Genomic DNA, 22713 nt, shown 5'->3' with positions numbered 1-22713 from the left:
GAATACTCTGTATAATAAAAATTTATTCTCTGAATGGTGATAGGAAAATTGGTTGACCATAATGGAACTAAATAATAATAATAAATAGTGTACATATATTTTATATATATACACATATATATAATAAATATAAATTTATATATATAGACACATATACACCCAAATATATGAAATATATACATTATTATTATTTACTGGAAAACCAGTACAAAATAATTGTATTCTAAATGACATCTTTTATCCCTCTATTAGGAGACACTGCTATTTATATCTAAGGGAATCAGTTATTTTTTATCTTTTGTTTTGAACTATTGAATATCTTATGGATTTCTTTAGTTTATGTTCAAACCCTCCCAAATTAGTGAATATCTACCTTTTGTTCAGCTTTATTGTAATATTTAGATATGGTGGTTATTAAGTTCACTAACAGTTCTCAGCAGTAAAGAATATGACCCAGGTTTGATCCCTGGGTCATGATGATCCCCTGAAGCAGGGCATAGCAACCCACCCTAGGACTCTTGCCTAGAGAATCCAATGGACAGAGAAGTCTGGCAGGCTGCAGTCGATAGGGTTGCACAGAGTTGGAATCAACTGAAGCAACTAAGCAGCAGCAGCAGAATTAGTAGGTTGAGTAAAAGCTGAAGTGCTAAAACATAAAACTTATCTTGTGTTAGCCCCCCTTTAGTGCCTCTTAACTTTTTTAAGGTCATTGATTCCTCAGAGAATCTGTTTCTAGAAATGGACAGTCTCACCAGAAAAACACATATGCATAGTTAATGTTTTACATAAAATTTCAGGATACTTTGACTTAATTGTAATAGGATAAGTATTTAGTTAACTTTAGTTATAATTTCATGTTTTGTGGAATATTGTATATTTGGGGTTTGATTGCCTATGTTTGTTATTTTAATTAACTTATTCCTTCTTTCCTGTCACCCTTACTCTAAGGTGGATACCTTGCAAATAGCCTAGCAATCATGACTGATGCACTTCATATGTTAACTGACCTAAGTGCCATCATATTGACCCTGCTTGCTTTGTGGCTATCTTCAAAATCACCAACCAAAAGGTTCACTTTTGGATTTCATCGCTTAGGTAAGTAATTAGGCATTTCTTTATTTATAAAATTTTATAGTAAAATCACAATGAACTATATAACCTTTGATTAACTAGTCTTTCTGGTGATAGCCTGTTAGAACAAAGCAAATGAAAATAGACAAATAGGAACACCTCCAAATGCATTACGTGTTATGCATTGGCTTAGGAAATAAAGCTATTCAGATATATATCTTCAGATATATATCTTCCAGGGTACATTCAGATATATATCTTCCAGGGTACATTCAGTTCATTCAGCTAAATAGCTTACACATGTAAAATTACATGGTAATCAGGTACTTCGCTGGCAGTCCAGTGGTTAGAACTCTGTGCTTCCACTTCAGGGGGCACAGGTTTGATCCCTGGTCAGGGAACTGACCTGCATGCCATGGCACAGCCAAAAGAAAAAAATTATATGATGATCATTAATCTTCAAATGTTGTTCCCTGTGTCCTGAAGATGTTAACAGAAAAAAAGTTTACCTTCAGTTTACTGAACCAAGCAGAACTATATATATGTATTTAATTCATCAGTGAGTGTTAACTTCTTTCTTTCACCTCAGGCTTTCCAATTAAAGCTAATGTAGTCCAGGTTTGGGGCACTACTGTAATTTGTATAACATACTGTATTGCTGACCTTCACTGTGGCCATTAACTGTAAATACAGCAAAGATTCTCTGCTTGACCAAACCTCTTGAATCATCTCCCAAGCCCATCTGTGTTCTTCCTTGTAAACTCTAGTTTTAGCAAGAACCTTGCCAAGCCAATTTAACAGAAACCCCATTCTCAATATTCGATGGGTTATCCCCAGATGATGTCTCATCACCCTGGCTTGTTTTCAACAAGACTTCCTATACCAATCTTTAATAAAGTCTTTAATAAAGTCTTCTTTACTATGGTTTAACAAGTGTCATTGAATTTTTTTCTTTAACAATGCACACATATTTTATTTTCCTGTTTTGAATAAATATTCAATTAAAAGAAGTTAAAATCATATATTATTATTCACACAACTCTTCTTGCTTGTTTTTTAAAATTTTTACTTATTTTTAAAATACATATAGAATAGTCACTTGAATATGAAGTGCCATATGACCAATTTTTGCATTTGCTTAGAACCTAAAAATTGACATTTAAGTAGCTTCAGCAAAACTGGTCTTAAAGAACCAGAATTAACATCTTTTGTAGAGACACTGACACTTTGGGCTAATATATTAATCAGTATCTCCTCTTCTTTGTTACTTTTTAGCCTAATCTTAACATGTAGGTCTCATATAATTTAATAGTTGAGTCTTCTGGTGTAAAACTTGACGTTGTACATGAATAGCTGTATTCCAAGTAGCTATCCAGGTCATAACTTAGGGAAATTATCTGGCATCCCGTATCTCAGCATCCTCAGCTGCTGTACCAGAGAGGTAAAGCCCTGAATGAGGTCTTTCTGTTATTTGTTAAGCCAATGCATAACACATAATGCATTTGGATGTGTTCCTAAAAAAACTCCCACTGCTAACTGACACATTATACATCCGTTTGTTTACTGATTGCCTTGGGGTTTGTAAACAGCTTCAAAATTATTCTCAAACTTTAATCTTTGTGTGATGTAAACTCTTGCAATTTAAGATCAGAACTCAAACACAGCATCATGGAATGGGGATTTTTATTTTCTAAAGAGAATATATTCATTTTAGATTGTAGATCCCTTGCAATTCTAATGAAAACAGTGGAATTCTCCTCTAGAAACATGCAGTAACATAGAAGGTTCTACAAATGATAAATTAAGAACATATAATCATGGAAATTCTGTTAAATGTCAAAGAAGTATTTATTGTTTATTTGGTTGTAGATTACAAGCACTATGGAAAGATGAAAGAAAAAAGAACTAACTGGTTCTATTGTATTTCTGTATATTTCTATAGAAAGTCAAATTTTTCCCTTTCCTTAAAAGTACTAGTTCAAGATGGTGGACTAGAAATCAGCATTTGAGACGGGAAATACATTTCAACAGGAAATGCAGAGTACCAAAACAACAAAGAAAAGCAAATGGTTGGGTAATCAATAAACAGGAAATTTCTGGAAGTCAGAAAGTAGATGGGAGTGGGTTGAAGAAAGAAACAAGCCAAGGAACAGCAGCCTAGAGTACGTTTGGGCAGGAACTGGATCAGCCTAATGGAACTCCAAAGAAGACTCAGGGACAGAAATGGCAGAAGTGAGAAAGAGGGCTTAAACAAGATTAACTGAATGGCTATAAATGGGAAACTGCTGCTACTAGTCAGTCCACTATGTCCCTACCTTCTTCCCATCCCCACCTCCCCTCAGGCAGTCTGCATTTCTCTCCGCGTGAACACCAAATAGTTCTTCCAGAAAGAAACTAAGCCAAATGTTTGGAGAAAGCTGAGGCTTTTAGTGTGAATGTTGATACTCCAAAATAAGTATTTTTCATCCTAGAATTCAGGGTTCTGCAGCCTTAAGAGTCTGGGTCCCCACATACTCACACTAAAAGTAATACACTTGTCTTAGTCTGCCCTGCTCTATACCCCTTATTCATACCTATTTTAAATAGTTATATGTTATCCTTCCAGCATTTACTTTTTGCATAGTCCTGTCCTTCTTCCCTAAATGTGAACAGACAACCAAGAATCTTTTAGGAAGTGAGAAAAACCAGCAGCATGAAAGAAAGTTAAAAAAAAAAAAAAAACTAACAAAAATTTGTCCTACCTGAAAAAGAGGTGACTTAAGAAACAGAGGAAAATGTTTTAAATTACCTTATTAACACTCAGTATAGTAAAACAGTAAAATATTTTGAAAAAACATATAGAAAAAGCTCTTTGAAATTGAAATATTACAAAAAATGTTTTCAATAGAACTAGAAAATATAATCAAGAAAGTCCTCCAGAAAGACAAATGCCATATGATAATATTTATATATGAGAGCAAAAATATGATATAAATCAACCCATCTATGAAACAAACAGACTCACAGATATAGAGAACAGATTTGTAGTTGCCAAAGGGGATGAGGGAGTGGGGGGTGGGTAGAGGAGAGACAGAAAGGGAGTTTGGGATTAGCAAAAGGCAAACTGTTGTATAATAAGATGAATAAACAAGATTCTACTCTATAGCACAGGGAATGACACTCAATATCCTATGAGAAACTGTAATAGAAAAGAATATTAAAAAGAATATATATAATTGAGTCACTTTGTAGAAGAAATTTACAAACATTGTAAATCAACTACAATAAAAATTTTAAACAATAGTAAAAAAGAAAAAAAGTCTCCCAGAATACGGAACAAAAATAAAAACAGGAAGAAGTTTAAAACTATAAAAGAATGATCTGGAAAGTCCGAAGTATACTATTAAAAACCTCAGAAAAATAGACTTAAAAAATAAAAAGGAGTGACTGCTTCAGGATTATAGGGTTTCTTTTTGGGGCTGATGAGTATGTTCTGGAATTAATGGTACTTGTTGCACAACCTGTGCATATATGAAAACCCACTGAATTGTCCACTTCAAAATTGTTAAAGTGGTAAATTTTGTTATTTGAATTTTATCTAAATTTTTTAAGTCTTCTAAAAAATAGAAGGAAGAGAATTGTTGTGATACAGATAGGTGAGTATTTTCCAGAGCTAAGGTGGGAATCACACCCTCACACTGGAAGGGCCTCTTGAGATCTTTTTCTTCTTTGTATTCCAAAATCTTACAAGGATATATATAGGTAAGAACTTATTTCACTTATTCTGCTCTTTGAAGTAATGAAAGAAAAACTTATGATGATCTGAGAAGGATTAAAAAGGCAACAAAGGTATGTAGAACTGAACAAAGCTATAAACTGAAGCAGTGGCTGTCCTCATGTGCTATAAAATTCCACAGCTTCACAAGTAATCTAAGTTCTCTAGGGGAGGGTATGTTTACGTTGGATGCATTTAGAGGTTGGACGCATTTAGAGAGCGTGCCTCTTAATGACCTCCCAACTACCAAGACTTGGGGATTCAGGTCCTAAAGAATGTTTTGGAAGGAATTCCCCCTGAGAAACTTCTAGTTGGTTACTGTGCTGTTGAATTTTGTTTTGCTTTGATGGCATGGGTGATAGGAGTTGGATTTTTCTTTGTTGTTTTACTCTGTATATATGTAAAACTGTCACAGAAGTAAAAAATTAATTTTTAAAAGATTTACTCAGAGAAGCCTTGCTTTCATCCTGTCCCCTCCAACCCATCCTTCTGCCCTACTCCTAATTAGCAACCATTTTAATTACTTTCTGTCTGACCTTCCAGCATTTCCTTTTGAAAGTATAAGAAAAAAAAATATGTATGTATGTTCATATGCAGCTCCTCACGACCCTTTTTTCTGCAAAGGCAGCATACTGGAGGTGTATGTCTATGGAGAAGGGTTAGATATTAGTAGTATCATACCCTAAATTTATTTTCTTTTTGTTTTCTCGTAACACTTTATACATGTCTAATAGCATTTATCACATTTTTATAGATATTTTTATGAGACAGTGTCTCCTTCTAGACCATGAATTAAGTAGGGACAAGAACACAAAATACAAAAGTCTATGGCTCTGGCACTAAGTGCTGTATAAGGTATCATTAATCAGATTGTTACATAGTCAAAGCTGAGTAAATATGGATATGAAAACTGAAACAGATAATCTAGTGATCCTTAAATCATTTGTTTTTGAAGTTAAACTGACTTCCAAACTGAGAGTAGGAGAATTTTTTAAATTTTGGGACAAAACTGTTTGGGACTTGAAAGCATTTATCTATAATTCTGAATCGGTTTATACTCACAAACTCTAAAAGTTTATTTGGTCAGTAACATAGCTGAGTTGTGTAGCCTGGCTTATAGGTCCTTCAGACTAATTAAGAAACTAGTCAGAAGGGAATTTCTTCTCCTTATCTTAGTCAGGGGCTGATCCCACGTCTGAGATCTGCTCTTTCACTAGCTGTATGACCTTTGGGAGAATGACTTAACTATGGGTTTCTACTGTAAAATAGAGATGATAGTACTTTTATTGAAGAATTGTAAAAAAAAAAAAAAAGACATAGTTAAGGTAGTATAAGTTCCTAACATGATACCTGGCACAGAGTAAATTCTCACTAAAAGTTAGTGTCAGCCATCTTTTCCTTCCTTCTTCTGCCAGTTTATCATCTTATCCAGACTTTTCTTATCTCTCAAAATGCTCCATGCTTCAAAATCGCCTGCTTCCCCCCACCCCAATCAAAATTCTTATTTTCTTAGCAAAACTATCTCAGCCAGGTAGTAGGAGAAAAGTAACATGATTCACCCTCATGATTAACAATTTTTAAAGATGTGCTTTATAACTCAGGTCTTTAGTAACATTTGGGGCAATTTAACAAAGTTTCTTTTAGCAAAAATCGTTCTCAGTCAAGGCCAGAGAGGTAGTTTCTGATCTGAGGGGTAAGCCCAACTGGCTGTTGCAGGAGTCAGTTCCATTCTGTTGGTGCTTTCTTTCCTTCATGTGAACTCACAGATTGTATAAAATCATTCAGGTTTTTCTTTTCCTTTTTCTTTTTTTTCTTTCTTTCTTACATTTCAGTGAGTTACAATGGCAGCTCTTTTGTGAGAAGATATGTGAGTTATTTTTAAATGCCTGGATTTATTTGACTGTGGGTATGTCATCTTAATCTGGACGTTAATAAAACTTAGAACTTCATGAAGCCACACTGTAGAAGAAATCCCACAAATCCTTAAGAGAAATAGCATTATGTCTCAGGGGACATGCTATTCCAAAGTAAGGAGGGGGGACTTTCTGCTTTTATCCTTCTCTGTGGATTATGAATGTAGTTGACTTTATTTATTTGGCTTTTCTTCCAGTTCTTGGGCTGAAGAGTCTGCAAGAATTAGATAAAGATAGTGACCATGTGGAAGGACTGTAATAAGCAGAGTTGTCTGTATTTGCAATGAAAAGCAAGATTAACTTTGGTAATGCAGATCTCAGCCTAGGTTAACTGTGAAGTGACAGTGCAGGAGTCTTTTGTAGCAGTGTGTCATTCTACTGAGCAGAGGCCTTGCAGATCTGACTAGATGATGGTTGTCCTGAGGTAGGTATATGCTTATAATGCTGATTCTACATAGTTTATTTTTCCCCTGATACTTACTAAAGGAACAGAAAGTATTCAGCTAAAAAAATTTCTTCCCCCATACATGCAGCCAAAAAATAAAAAACCAAAAAACCCCATCTCTTCTCCCTGGTGATTCATTTCAACAACTTCCTCCCACCCCTGACAAGAGTTATGCCTATTTGTCATGTTCACATCTTAAGCGCTAATTTATATCACATGGACATATTAGGGGACAGTATAGGTACATGCTAGAAATGGGAGTTTCTACGGAGACAGGTGTAAGACATCAGTCAACACTGGATAGCCAAAAGTCAACTTGCAAGCACTGGGCACTGTGGGTGTGGGGGAGAGGGAGTGGTACGAAGGCAGAAAACAGGAGGTGATTTAGAGTAGGAAGTGAGAGGATCCAAAGATACAGACTTTGCAGTTTAGCTTTCCTGGTGGCAACTGTGGGCCTCTGAAATCCTATGTGATGTGTTTGTCCTGAGTTCATCCTCACCTGTGGATGAGATGAAATAAAAATACTAGTTTGGAAGTCCTAGGCAAATCCAGTACAGCCCACTGCTTTTCCTTATTTTTCCTTCCTTTTAGAAGAATGTAGAAAAGAAAAATAGCATAAAAGGAAATGGAAGAAACTGTATCTCCACTCTCCTTCCCTATTCTTTTTTATAGGCCTCTGAAACCTGAACTTCAGATGTTTGCTATTTAAGTTTGAGTCAGTAGAGAGACAATGTGTATGCCTGAAGGGAAACAGACATTATTGGCATCATAGCAAAGATAATGGTTATGACAGGCCAGTACATCTGGGCAGCACTTATAAAAAAGCAAATATGCTTGGGTTGAGTGTGGTTTACATAGTTGAAGTAGATTGTTACTCATTCACTGAATAGGTGCTCAAAAGTTCCTGTTGAATGAGTAATATTATACGGTGGGGAAACAATAAATATATACACAAGCACAACATAATCATAAATTGTATTAAATGTTGTAAAGAGAAAGAATAAGGTAGTATGATGGAGAATAACAGAGGATATCAGAGAAGGACTCAGTATTTTTCATATGAATCTTGAAAACCTCTAGTTTTGGCAATTTATTTGCATGCGCTCTCAGTCACCCAGTTGTATCCAACTCTTTTGAGACTCCATGGACTGCGACCCGCAAGGCTCCTCTGTTCATGGAATCTTCCAAGCAAGAATACTGGAGTGGGTTGCCATTTCCCACTCCAGGGGATCTTCCTGACCCAGGGATCAAACCTGCATCTCTTGCATCTCCTACATTGGCAGATGGGTTCTTTACCACTGTACCAACTGGGAAACCCTTTGGCAATTTACAGATGTGTTAAAATGTACAATAAACATTTTTAATTTATTATAGTACTATCAAAACTTGATAATCATCTGTGTTTTGTTCCATTTAATTTTTGCTCTTACTATTTATTAGCTTTTTGAATCAAAACTGTTGTTTATCCTCTGTATGTGAAATTTAGGGTATATTTTGGTCTTTGTTAGATCATTGATCATAATAAGCATTTGTGTTTCAGCTGAATGAAATGACCCAAGAGAGTGTTGAAAGAATGAAATGACCCAAGAGAGTGTTGAAAGAAAGTGAAGTCGCTCAGTCGTGTCCGACTCTGCGACCCCATGGACTGTAGCCTACCAGGCTCCTCCCTCCATGGGATTCTCCAGGCAAGAATACTGGAGTGGGTTGCCATTTCCTTCTCCAGGGGATCTTCCCGACCCAGGGATTGAACCCAGGTCTCCAGCATTCCAGGCAGATGCTTTAACCTCTGAGCCACAAAGGAGTACAAGAGAGTGTTACAAAACACATATTCATTCATCTTACTCCATCCTCCAATGCTACCATTCAGCCAAGTAGAGTGATACAACTGTTGGTGTGTAGAATAAAATAGCAAATTATGTTAGAACTACTATAAAATAGGTTTTCTAAAATTTCCATAAAAATCTCTTTCAAGAGTTTACTTATGCTAAATTTCCATTTTGTCAAGTTTATCTAAGACGAATAGGATAGTAACTTTCACAGAAACTAGGGTTTCAATTGTGAAAGTTCCTGAGTCTCCTTTAGAAAATGAAAAATCCATATGTTGTATACTCCTTTCATCTTGGAAAACTTTAATGTATGTTATGTGACCAAATACCAACCCAGGGCAACAGGGCAAGAATGAGAAGATTGGAGCAAGTCATAATTTGGTTGTTGATTGAAAGCTTCCTTCTCTCTCAAATGTGGGAGAAAACAATATCTTGCCTGCATTTATCTGCATTCCATCATATTTAAAATACTATGAAAAAATTTTAATAATTAGGTCTATTCATGATATTTCACCAAAGTTTAATTTATTCACAGTGAAAGAACTTTTTGTTCATTTTATCAGAATGATCATACGTCTACTATTAGAAATTTTAGTTATATATGTTCCTGTGCCTTATACTTCTCAATTATAAATCTCAGCCCCAAAAATATACTCAAAATTTAGTTTCTTTTTTGCATTTATCAGTGCTCTGTTTAGAAAACATTTTGACAGATCATTAGAATAAAAAAATAACAGATGAATTCTTTCCTTTTCACCAGGGAAACTAAATATGAGGCACATTCCTATTAATTACTGAATAAGCCACATCTTTGGTAACAGTATCCTAAAATGTCATTTTGGGAATTTCTAGGAATCAGCTGAATTCCATTACTCTTAACTATGGGCAGGCATTAGGGTCCTTTGTGCTACTCATGTGGGTGAAAGCTGTGTGGTGGAAAACTGAGTTTTCGGCTGCAAGGGCCTCGGGCCTTCTCAGGTGGGAATCCTCCTTGTCAAGAACGTTATACTTTAGTTTGACTTTCATTTTACTTTATTTTGAATATGGTTTGCCTTGTCTGAAAGTTCACAAAAAGATAATTCTCAGTGTTTAGGAAAATGATTACTGAGATGTGGGTGTTGCCACATTTTAACTTGCTTGCAAGCTCTCTCGCTCTCTCCAGATGACAATGTGTCTGAAATATTGCATGGGACATACTTATATGCCAAAATTGGTTGTTTATCTGAAATGCAGATTTAACTGGGCATCCAGTATTTTATCTGGAAGACCTCCTAGGGTCACAATATATCTTATCATCCAAAAGACAAAGACACTTTTGAGAGTGAAATGGGACACTGTTAGTAATTGTGACAGGATAACAGGCATAAATTGGGGCTATCTGGGAAAACAGGAAAGTATGGCCAACCTAATTGCAAGGTGTTTTGAAAGAATTTTTAATTACTGACTTTAGATCTTCATAAGCAATCACATCTCTATGTCATTAACTTGTATAACTGTTAATCTTTACAAAATGTACTGCTTTATAATTTCATGTTAAAAATTTGATTTGGGTACCCTTAAAACTATGGTGTCCTAACTGTTAGCTAGCTTCAATCTGGACACATGATTAAAGTTCTTTTTTTTTTTCTGGAAGAGTTTGAGAAGGATTGGTATTTTTTAAATACCAGTATTAAAGAGAGTTAAAGTTCTATTTCTTCATGAGTAAAATGAGGAACCAACCACTAGTACCTGAGATTTTACAGTTCAAAATTTTTTATTTATTCTTTATTTATATATGTATATTTTGCCATCAGCGGTTATAACTTAACAAGAAATTCTATATGTTTTCAGTCTTATATTTGGCTTAATTATTTTCTTTTAACCTATTCTTGTTTTTCGGGATTTAGTAAATAACCTATTGTTCATATTTAGCTTAACCTTCTTAATTGTATATATACACTTTTATCTTTCCTTACTCAGCCTAACTAACTTCATTCTACAGATCCATCCATAAATACGTGAGTACATACTACATGCCAGCCTTTCTGCTGAGTGCTACAGTAAATGTTACCTGGAATGTAAAATAGTCATATCCTTAAGGGGCTTAGAGCCTAGACTTGATATAGTAGTCTCTCCCTATCTTTGTGTATTTCAGTTGGTTTTTTCTGTCTTTCTTATTGCAGTGTCTCCTTTAAAGTATGATAATTAGTATGTCAGGAATAGGTAAATCATAGTTTTAAATAGGGGTTGTTATGTTTTTTGTCTTATTCTAACAGCTGTTGATTCACAGAATTTTAGAGTTTTGGCTACATTAATGAGATGTCTTTGGGGAAACAGCTTATTTTACTGCTAGATAGTTTTCTGTGTTGCAATTTATGAGGTGGAATAAAAATGTATCAAAGTCCAATATACTGGAACTGCCTGGGACCTTTGAGCAATAAGTTGACCCAGATAACAACTTTCCAGGTTGTTTTAACTTATAACACTTAAAGGTTTAATATTTTATTTCTTAAGAAAAATTTTATATATTTTCTTTCTGTTATTGTTCTGAGTGTCAACACTAGTTTTATATAATAATTATTTTTAAATGTACTTTACATTGCCCTATTTTAATAATTTTAAGAAGATATAAAATGATTTCTACTTCTTACTCACATGGTGGAAAGCATATCTAGTGGAACATTATCCCTGTCTCCTAGCCACCCATTTCCTTCACAATCTGTTTTTATCAGTATTTTGTATAGTCTTCCAGAGTTTGCATGTACAGATCATTATTATATATTCTCTTTCTTTTGGCACAAATGCTAACATACCATGTATACTGTTGTGTACTTTTCTTTTTTCACACAGATGATTCCTTATTAAAACATTAAGAGCTCAATGCTTTTTTTCAGCTGCATAATATTCCATGCTATAAGGCTCCTACTAATCACTTCTTTTATTGTTTTCACTTGTTTGCTAGTATATGTAATATTTGATAAATAGATTCTTAACATACCTCATTTTGTACGTGTGCAGCTCAGCTGGCATGTGTATATCATTCCTGGAAGAGGAATTCCTAAGTCAAAGTGCATTCATGCATACTTATATGCCTTTAAAAGTGGGTTTGTTTTTCTTTAGTCTAAAGACAAATGTGTTTATAGTAAAAACTTAACATTTTTCAAGTGTTACAAAAAAGAATAAAGGGAAAAATAAATTCCCCAAGCACTCAGTCTGATTTCCCAGGCATAACATTTTTTTGTCAATCTTTTCTTGTGATTATCAATTGGCCTGATTTTTTTTTCCTTTTATTTATTTGTTTAAATATTTATTTATTTGGCTGAGTCAAGTCTTTGTTGTTACATGCAGAATCTTTCACTGTGGCACACAAACTCTCTAGTTGTGGTGTATGGGCTCAGTTGTTGTGGTGCGTGGGCTAAGTAGTTGGGGCACATGAGCTAAGTAGTTGTGGTGTGTGAGTTAAGTAGTTGTGGTGCGTGGTCTCAGTAGTTGTGTGTGGAGTTAGTTGCTCCAAGGCATGTGCGGTCTTAGTTCCCCATCCAAAGATCGAATCCATGTCCCCCTGGATCGCAAGGTGGATTCTTAACCACTGGATCACCAGAGTAGTCCCTTTTTTTCCCCTTTTTTAAAAAATATAAATAAACCAACAAGGACCTACTGTATAGCACAGGGAACTGTACTCAATATTTCCTTATACTGGGGCTTCCCCAGTGGCTCAGTGGTAAAGGGTCTGCCTGCAGTGCAGGAGACAGAGGTTTGATCTCTGGGTCGGAAGATCCCCTGGAGGAGGGCATGGCAACCCACTCCAGTATTCTTGCCAGGAGAATCCCGTAGACAGAGGAATCTGGCAGGTTATGGTCACAAAGAGTTAGACACAACTGAAGTGTTGGACACAACTAAAGTGACTGAGCATAAGAGAAGAAAATCTGAAGAAGATATATATATATACACTGTACTGTACAACTGAAACTAACAAGATATGGTAAATCAATTATACTTCAATTAAAAATACCTATATATATGACTATGGCTTCCCATTATGTATATACCATAATTTATCCATTAAGTTCCTTATTGGTGGGCATTTAAGATGTCTCCAGATCTTTTTTTATACTACAGGCTAAGCTACAGGAGAAAATTTTGTAGATGTCTTTGTATACATATGGATGTGTTTCTATTGGGTAGATTTTTAGAATTAAGGAATATATGCATTTTAAAATTTTATTAGTTTTACTAACTGCTCTCCAAAAGATAGTTTTATTTTATGCTTCTATCAGTATATCTTTGCTGACTATGGCTGTTAAACTTTTTAACATTTGCCAACTTAGTAAGGGGCAAAAGGAATTATTTGAATTTCTTGTATTATGGTTGATTTTGATATCTGTTTCTTTTCTGTATATTACTATTTGTGTCCTTTACCCATTTTTCTTATGGGTTGTTTGCTTTTTTATTGATTTGTAAGTATATCATCTATGGAGAAATTAGTCTGTGATCAACTATGTTACAAATTCTCAGTTTTTTTCTTTTGTTTGTAAATATTACATAATTTGACCCTAAAGAGATAAGAAGGAGGTGGGGAGTGGTGGGAATGAATTAATAGAGGATCCAAAGCAAACAACTAAACAATTTTTTAAATAAGAAAAATAACATGACAAAAATAATATTATGCCTTTATCTCCTTAGAGGGAAGAAGATGTACATTAGAGACTGCACAGTATTTAGTATGTATGAAGTATAATAACCATTCTACAAATATATTTATTTTATTTTTCCTTCCAGAGGTTCTGTCAGCTATGATTAGTGTGCTGTTGGTGTATATACTTATGGGGTTCCTCCTCTATGAAGCTGTCCAAAGAACTATCCACATGAAATATGAAATAAATGGAGATATAATGCTCATTACTGCAGCTATTGGAGTTGCAGTTAATGTGATGTAAGCTGTATTTTTAAAAATTTTTAATAACTTTATTTTTTAAAGCAGTATTAGGTTCACTGTAAGCACTTCTCATATGTACGCTATCCCAACACATGCATAGCCTCCCTCATTATCAACATCCCCCACCAGAGTGGCACACTTGTTATTAATACAAGCCATGAGCTCTACACTGACATGTCATTACTGCACAGAATCCATAGTTCACATGAGGGTTCACTCTTGGTGTTAAACTCATTCTATGAGTTTGGACAAATTTATAATGACACTATCTACCATTATAGTATCACACTCTATATTGTGTTCACATTAATATTTTCAAGTACTGTGAACTTAGAGACTATTGTGTATGCATTCAATAATGTGCAGTGATATTTTAATATATTTTGAAGTTTTATAGTACATTAATTTTTCTTCTAAATGTTAATAAAATACTGTTATGGAATTATATAAGTTTCTCATGGGTTTGCTCAGGTATACTGAAGTTTGACTAACAATCAGGAATTTAAGTAGAACAAAGTTTTTAAAATAACTTTTATAGTATTTTTATTAAGTTTTTCTAACTACCAACTTTTTTCCTAAAAACTACAAAATCTTTAATACTTACTTAATCATTTGGACCAGGGTTCTGTAAACTTTTTCTATAAAAGGACCAGATAATAAATATGTTAGTCTTTGAGAGCCTCTTTTACATATACTCAGCTCTACTGCTATAAAACCGAAGCACCCACATTTAGTATGTAAACAAATGAGCATGACTGTGTTCCAATAAAACTTTATTTGCAAAAGAAAAAGAAAAAAATATATAAAACAGGAAGTGAGCCAACTATGGTCTACAGACCCTAGTTTGCCAGTCCCTGTGCTAATGGCCTCCATTCATACTTAGAATAAAATCAAAACATTTTACCATAGCCATTTTGTTAGATCCTGTGTACCTCTCCAGCTCACCTCCTAGCATCTTGGTCACTTTATTCTAGCCACAGTGGCTGTCTTGCTTTTAAGAGCACATTTTCATCCTAGTGCCTTTGCCCTGGTGGTCCTTCTGCCTGGAACACTCTTCCGCCACTACTTGCTTCCTGACTTCATTCAAGTCTCTACTCAGAATCCTAGTGAGGCCTTTTGTCATCATTCCCCATCACTCTCCATCTCCTTGCCATGCTTTACTTTTTCTTCAAAGCATTCACATTGTCAACCAGTACATTATGTATTTATTTGTTAATTCTCTGCCCTCTCTACTGGAACATAAGTTCCATGGGGATATGTCTGCCTTACCACTGTTTTGACCCCAACACCTAGAACAGTACCTGATACATAATAGGTATTCAAATATTAATTAAATGAATGAGCTTCATGTTGCCTCATTAGTACCTGATTAGTAACAAATATTTTAATCAACAATATTAGAAAGAATAATAATCTGTTCTTTTATTCTTAACAGAATGGGGTTTCTGTTGAACCAGTCTGGTCACCATCATGCCCATTCCCACGCCCTGCCCTCAAATTCTCCTACCACAGGTCCCAGATGCGGACACAACCAAGGGCAGGATAGCCTGGCAGTGAGAGCTGCATTTGTACATGCGTTGGGGGACCTGGTACAGAGTGTCGGTGTGCTAATAGCTGCATACATCATACGATTCAAGGTAACGTAATCACTAATTCTTCTATCTTAAAATATTACTTAATTTCAACATTAAAAATGACTGAACTTCCCTGGCAGTCCAGTGGTTAAGACTCTGTGCTTCTAATGCAGGGGGCATGGGTTTAATCCCTTTCTGGGGAACTAAGATTTCACACGCTGTGCGGCTCGGCCAAAACAAAAAACTAAACTAAACTAAAAGTCATGATCATCTTTTATCGATATGCTAGATACCAATGCCAGTCCTATTCACTTTGCGTTATGCAAACATACCTGAACTATCAGTATCGCTCTTTTACTAGCACTAGTCAGAATAGTATCCCCTCAAGGAATAACTTATCTATTGGTTTTGGTGGTGCTTTCACTGAAAAAGTCAATTTTAAGCTTTAACACTCTACTACTAGGTACTGGAATATATACCGGAATGAAAATTCAGAGATCTCAGTTCTAGTGTTGGCTCTGGCTGTAATGCTTTGATCTTAAGCAAGTCCCCCAGCTCTAAACTTGAGTTCTTTCCACTTTAGTACGAGGGGCTTAGACCAGATGGATGGCTGCTGAAACTCCTTTCAATTCTGATGGTCTGTGGCTTATGGGTGGAAGATTTAGAGGAGGCACAGAGGAAAACAGTGGAACAAATGGCTAAACTTCTGGAAATGGGTCTCACAAAGAACAGTAGACATTTCTTGACTGGCAATATCCAAGTTTTAAAGATATGCTCCAGTCCTGCTAAAGAAGGGACAGAGTATGCCTTGCTTTGCTTTTCAGACTTGTTTTATGTCTGTTTGTATTTTAATCACACAATTTTGATTTGTCTCTTTTCAGCCAGAATACAGGATTGCTGATCCCATCTGTACATATGTGTTTTCATTACTTGTGGCTTTTACAACCTTTCGAATCATATGGGACACAGTAGTGATAATTCTAGAAGGTAAGCTGTCTGGTGTCCCCATTGTGAGTTAATTATTTCCCTAAATCAGATTGGGGCTGTTGGCGGGAGGGATTCTCTAGGGTAGGAGTCATGTCTTTCTTTTTACTAATACTTATTAGTCTATAATACCACCTTACATGAAAAAACATACAAGAGTCAATGCACTCTCCCATCTATTACACATTTGATCTTTGTAATAGCCAAGAAAAGTAGGCAAGACAAACATTATTATCCCCATTTACCAACAACAAATCTGTGGCACAGTGGGGTAACATAACTTCATTAAGGTCATGCTGCTAATAAACTGTGGAGCTAGGACAAGAATGCAACTCATGATTCTTAATGTAGTTATGTTTAGTAATTCATGTATTAAGTCTGTAATTCCCATTTAACTTGCTATTCAATTTCTAACATTCCTGCCTTACTAAGTATAAGCATGTAACCATGAGTTCTCAAAAGCAGGTTTATCATCATTGTATGTTCCTTTTTCGTCTATCCTAGCTTATTAAAGTATTCTGATTTGGTTGACATTTCTTTTTGGTGAGCATTTTTTTAAGTATTTATTAACCTCTCATGTATATCCTACTATATATATATGCATAGTTTATCTTAAAGTTTTAATATAATTTAAAGCATTAATTTAAACTGAATTAGGTAAACCCATTTGGTTTCTTTTCTTAAAAAATGTCATATTATTAATATATAACTTTTTTCTTAAAATAGCCTTTATTTATAAATGATCCATTCTGAATAGGTGTACCAAGCCATTTGAACGTAGACTATATCAAAGAAGCTTTGATGAAAATAGAAGATGTACATTCAGTGGAAGATTTAAATATCTGGTCTCTCACTTCAGGAAAACCTACTGCCACAGTACACATGCAGCTAAGTACGTTGCTGACGGTAAATGCTGGGGTTGGTAGACTTCTGTCTTTGGAATTAAACAACTGTCCTTAGGAGTAAATAGGAAGACTTTTCTGCTAGAAAGATTTATTTTAAGGGAAGGGTGAAGCTCTTCAAAAGGTGAGTTGCAAGTCAATATAATGATAGCAGAGCAATCATTTTCTCTCTGATGAGATATTACAGATTGATTTTTTTGCCTTCAGATTAAAGGCATAAAGTATATTTACCATGTTTTTTCTATATAGAAAAAGCTAGACTCTATGTTTTTATTTAAACATTTCACAGATTGATGCTTTTTATTTTTTATCAAAATAATACATGCTTATGACTTTTTAAAAAAAGACTACAAAAGATGAAAGACTAGTAATTGATGTCTAGTGTTCTTTCTCTATGCAAGAGTGGACTAGAGAAATTGGAATAATAAGAAGTTGTTCTGGCTTTGTGAACTGAAACACTTCTCTAACAGAATAGCTTCAAGAGGGTAGAACTCACACTAATAAAAACATGTACACAGAATAGTATGATTGTTTTTTTGCCCTTTATCTTGTTCACTAATATGTAACAGTGTGCAGTGAATAGTAATGATATTTTCTTGATATTGCAGTTCCTGGAAGTTCATCTAAATGGGAGGAAGTACAGTCCAAAGCAAAGCATTTATTATTGAACACGTTTGGCATGTATAAATGTACTATTCAGCTTCAGAGTTACAGGCAAGAAGTGGACAGAACTTGTGCAAACTGTCAGAGTTCCAGTTCCTAACTGTGTATATATGAGAGACTGCTGCCTTATTTATCCTGCAGTCACAGATGTGAGAGCAATAAATGCACACCTGAGTGAGAAATGGAATCCCTGACAGCTGTGTCACTATCAAGCACCAGTCTCTCAAAACAGACACTCCAGCCTGACAGTGCTAGTTTCTGTTTAATGGTAAAATGAGACTTCACCATGATTCTCATGTGAAGATGTTTCTAAAACACTGTTTACAGAATGAGACATGACTCTACAGATACCTCATAGAAGACAATCCAAGACCGTACTTCACTAATTATGACAGTACATGTCTTAAAGAAAGCATCAAGAATTCAGTATTTGCATTTAAAAATCCTTTTTAAAGACCATTTTTATATCAAGCCAGTGCTGGAAAACTGATTTTTTTTTAATTATGTAATCTTGAACCCAGCTTCTTGAATTTGACACCCAGCTCTCTTTTTACCAAATTTCTCAAAGTACTACTAATTATCCAGAGAGTGGAATAAGCATGTATTCCTAGAGTTTCAGAAATCTTTTATTTCACAAATAAGTTTGAATCTTATTGTTATACTTTGTAATCATCTTTTCCCAGATAGTACACGGTTTTGTATCTCAAAGTTAGCATTTTTGGTTATTTGTAATCTTATCAGAATCAAATATTTACATATTGTGGCCACTGATATTACATTGTTTAGGAGATATTTTCTGTGTTATTCTGTATAGCAGAAGTGAATCATGAACTCAAATTATAATATGATACTTTGAAAAAAAAGGAGTGAGAATGGGGTGTGGGGTTTCAGATTTAAGTCTTCCTGAAATCACTTGTTCATGGAATTATTTTAAGAACAGCAAGAGACTGCAGAAGGTAAACAATGACCCTCTGTCCTTTTAAGAACTGCCTTGCCTTTTGTACAGGAAGTTGCTTGGTACCTTCCTTCCTGCTTCCATACCAGTTAATCTGTGGAGCCCTTTCAGGGTAGAACTCTGGGAAACTAAGTTTCAGTGTGCCCTCCACCTCTCATGTGTAGAACAACCACCTTCCTCCAGGAAGAATTTCAGATCAATGGTACGGGTTAGGGATTCTCCGCGGACTCCAGAAATCCTAGGATATAATTTTGAAGTTTTTCCAATAATAATATCATAACAGAAATGCCCAGAGGGACTGGGGGAAAATATTACTCTGAGAAGACAAAATTTTCAAGGGTTTTTGACCTTGTGTGTCCTTGTGTTTTGAAGCAGGGGAATGGGGATGGACATTAATTCTGTTGTGGGGAGGCTAACCATAAAAGTTTTCAGAGCAGAGGCAACTAATTGGTAACGATTGTGTTAAAGAGGCAGCTGTGAATATTCATGTTTCATTTTGCAACTTTTGGTTTTGAGATTATCTTTATGCATGTTAGAAATCCATTTTCAAGAAGAACAGTTTCATATACCAAGAACAGATACGGTCCTTTGACTCCTCAGATTCAGAGTAGAGCAGCATACCAAGCAAGTTGTGAACTGAAATCCTAGATGGGCATGCAGATGACTCCTGATATAAATGAACAGGACACACGCTTTATCTTTCTGCCAAATACCTCACTATGTAATAAACCTAAGATAAAACCTGGATTTACCCCAAAATTTATTGTTGACGGTATCCAGTAAAAGGGTAGATGAGGATTAATGGTTCCTAATAAAACCTCGTGTTTGTTGAATATTAACTTTATGAGATTCTTACTGTGAATCTATTTTTAAAAAAAGATTTGAATTTTTCAAAAATTTCAGTAGCACATAAGCTGTTGAAATCAAAATAAATATAAAATTAAAATACAGAGGGCAAGTAAGAATAAATGAGAGGCATTTCAGTGGACATTTGGGCACTTGTAGACTTTGAGCACTTAGCAAGAGAAGGAAAAAGAATATGCATTAATTATGCTAATAGATTTCCCCGTATTTGCAAATTGTTCCTCATAGCTACCCAACTTGTTTCTTATAAATTTTCCTTTATCTTAAATAGCTATGTCTGACTTTTCATAAATAACCCATTCCTTGGAAAGTTACTTGATGATGAAACAGTCTGAAATACATTTGAGGATTGAAAGGATCCTTTTGTAAAACGCAGAAAGACCAAAAACTTTTGTAAATCTTATAGTGTTCTCCTTAAAATGAGAAACACATGCAGTTTTCCTATGCTTTGCTTTTTGTAGCAAGGACTATAGACTTTGTACTGGTACTTCACTGGGAGTATAAGATTTGAGAATTGATAGATTTAACTTGTAACTTCATAAGACCCTCAGAGAAGGATGTGAACTTAGCAGATATGACCAGGAATTACACAATTGGTCTGTCCTTCCCCGCCTAGTTACAGCCCCTAGTTATACTCCTCAGCCAGCTCTCAAAAAGGGCTCTCCATTGTCCAGCAAAGGCAGTGGCTGTTTGTATAAACACCTAGCATTATTAATTTTGCATAAGGAAAACAGATCACAACATAAAAACTGGGCAGTTCTTCAGTGAGGTGTATTTTGGTTCTTATTTGCAAATAATCAGAGTTACTTATGTGTATAACCTGTGTTTCACAGCTCTGGCCAGATGCAGCATTTTGACTTTTATGGCCTATTGTTTCATTAACGACCATGCTGCTTTAGAAATATAACATGGCGAATATAGTTGCATAAGGCATACTTCGGAGGGCTTTGAAATGCAGAACCAGAAGCGACAGAATTCCTCCATACATTTTCCATTAGCTATTCCCTGTGTAATGTGAGCCTGGATTTTCACAACTTGCAGCTCCCATCAGTACTGCTTGCCAAATCACTAGATTTCTTATTTTACTGTTTTCGACTTTGGGTGCTTCCTTCCCATTTTCTAAAACTAGTTTCCTGCTCTTAGGAGTCTCTGTGTTCTGGTTCTACCTCTTGAGCTCAGGTGTCCTCACTGAGTGTTTGTCTTCAGTAGAATTTTCCCAGAATAGACACAGGCAGGATCAGATATATGAGCTTCCCTTTCATTTTAATATGAGGAAAAAACATCCTTCAGAGACAAAGCACCACTTATAAATGTGTTTCTGGGTAAGGTAGAACCTTTGTTTAAGCTGCTGATTGTTCCTGATCCAAATTTCTCTGCTCGCCGAGCTTTATGGTAAGTGTGGTAGATGCGCTGCGCAATCGCAAGCCAGGATCACTGCTAAGATTCAAATAACCACTCTCACCACAGAGAAGCGTTTACTTCTGAAACAAGCACAATTGGCTAAATGTGTTTTCTTCCGCTGGTTCAATGAAATAAGGTGTTCTTCTATAGAATTTGAGCCCCTTTGGAATAAGGTTTTAGACACTTTTGCTGTTGCCTCTGCCTTACATAGAGTAAATTTAAAGTTACAGAATGTGTTCACAAGACTAGTTCATCGGGTTCAGTTTGTCTTTGAATCAAGCTTCACTTAGGAGCCAGCTGGGTATTATTAGTCACAAATGCAAAGTGACACTTTGCAGTATGCTCTGTTGAGGGGAGGCCAGCTTGATCCCCAAATTGTTGATTATGCCTAATGTCTCTCTAACCACGATATCATTTGCAAACCCTAGCTACAGATCTGTCCTATGAATCCCACCAGACAGGGCTTCACATTTATGTTACCGATCGCTAGCCAGGGATGTTGCTTGTGATGCCAGTAGGAGCACACAAACTGTAGAGAAGAACCATCGTGGGAAGTCCTCAGTGTTAAATTGTGTGTGTGCCCTTCCATTACACATTCTAGCCAGCCAGTCATTGAATTCTCACTTTCAAAAGATTTAACCTGTTCTTCTAGTCAAATTGTGATGACCAACAAACATTTTCTAATTTTTGGTAAGATTGGAAAACACTTAAGAAGACTTTCCCAGTTAAACCTATGACAGTGTCAATTTAAATACTGCAATTAAGTATATTCTGAAATAACTGCAACAAAATTAAAATGTGCCAGTATGTCAGCTTTGCACCTGAAAGATAATGTATATTTGGAAAGCTTATGCTTCTCTAAATAAATACATGTTAATAAGTAAGCCATATCACACTTGAAGAAATTGTATATACTTTCCCATATACACTTTCAGAAACCAGGTATTTTGCATAAAGATTGATTTTAGAAAGATTTTGAAGCTGGAGTCTGTCCATGTAATTTAAAATCAAACTATAGTATATGTATATGTACTGAATTTGCAATCTTCAAATTGTAATTTCCTATACATTTATTAAAGTATTGTTTTGCCATGTGGTTTATTAAAAAAATGAAAGTGTACAGTGCCTTAAATTTCTATGTATTTAAAATTGAATAAATAATCATAATAGGCCTCAAAATGTAATCTTCATAGAAAGAAAAGCATTGGAAAATAGATTTTAAGCTATCTAGTTTTAGAATCTCCAATTTAATGGCCTCTTAGATGTTTAAGAAATAAACCTGAAGAAAATCTTTCAGAGAGGATAAAAGAGAGATTGAAATAACTTTTATCTTTTTATATCCGTCACTTCTTAAAAAAAAATTGCGGGGGCCATGCTACATGCAGGATATTAGTTCCCCAACCAGGGATGAACCTGGACCCCTGCAGTGGGAGTGGGGTGCCCTAA

At 35.3% G+C, this 22713-nt stretch overlaps 1 protein-coding gene and 1 long non-coding RNA gene across 2 annotated transcripts in view; one reads left to right on the top strand and one right to left on the bottom strand.

Moving 5' to 3' along the window:
• The window catches only part of SLC30A4 (solute carrier family 30 member 4), a 31607-nt gene extending 9161 nt beyond the window's left edge, over positions 1 to 22446 (top strand). Inside the window, exons 3-8 of the mRNA XM_040226443.1 lie at positions 949 to 1095; positions 13768 to 13921; positions 15360 to 15561; positions 16380 to 16485; positions 17240 to 17374; positions 17993 to 22446. Of these exons, the coding sequence (XP_040082377.1) occupies positions 949 to 1095; positions 13768 to 13921; positions 15360 to 15561; positions 16380 to 16485; positions 17240 to 17374; positions 17993 to 18147 (899 nt within the window). The 3' untranslated portion in view covers positions 18148 to 22446. The remainder of the gene's footprint in view (positions 1 to 948; positions 1096 to 13767; positions 13922 to 15359; positions 15562 to 16379; positions 16486 to 17239; positions 17375 to 17992) is intronic.
• Positions 6880 to 14716, bottom strand: LOC120852945. The gene is made up of 2 exons (XR_005718688.1): positions 14529 to 14716; positions 6880 to 6952 (listed from the first exon to the last, which is right to left on the bottom strand). It is a non-coding gene; the product is annotated as an uncharacterized LOC120852945 (long non-coding RNA).
• Positions 22447 to 22713: the final 267 nt, after the last annotated feature.

Source organism: Oryx dammah, unplaced genomic scaffold (assembly GCF_014754425.2).
Source record: "Oryx dammah isolate SB20612 unplaced genomic scaffold, SCBI_Odam_1.1 HiC_scaffold_26, whole genome shotgun sequence".
NCBI classification, from domain to species: Eukaryota; Metazoa; Chordata; class Mammalia; order Artiodactyla; family Bovidae; genus Oryx; species Oryx dammah.
The sequence above is the reverse complement of the archived record's forward strand: the minus strand, read 5'-3'. Positions and strand labels throughout refer to the sequence as shown.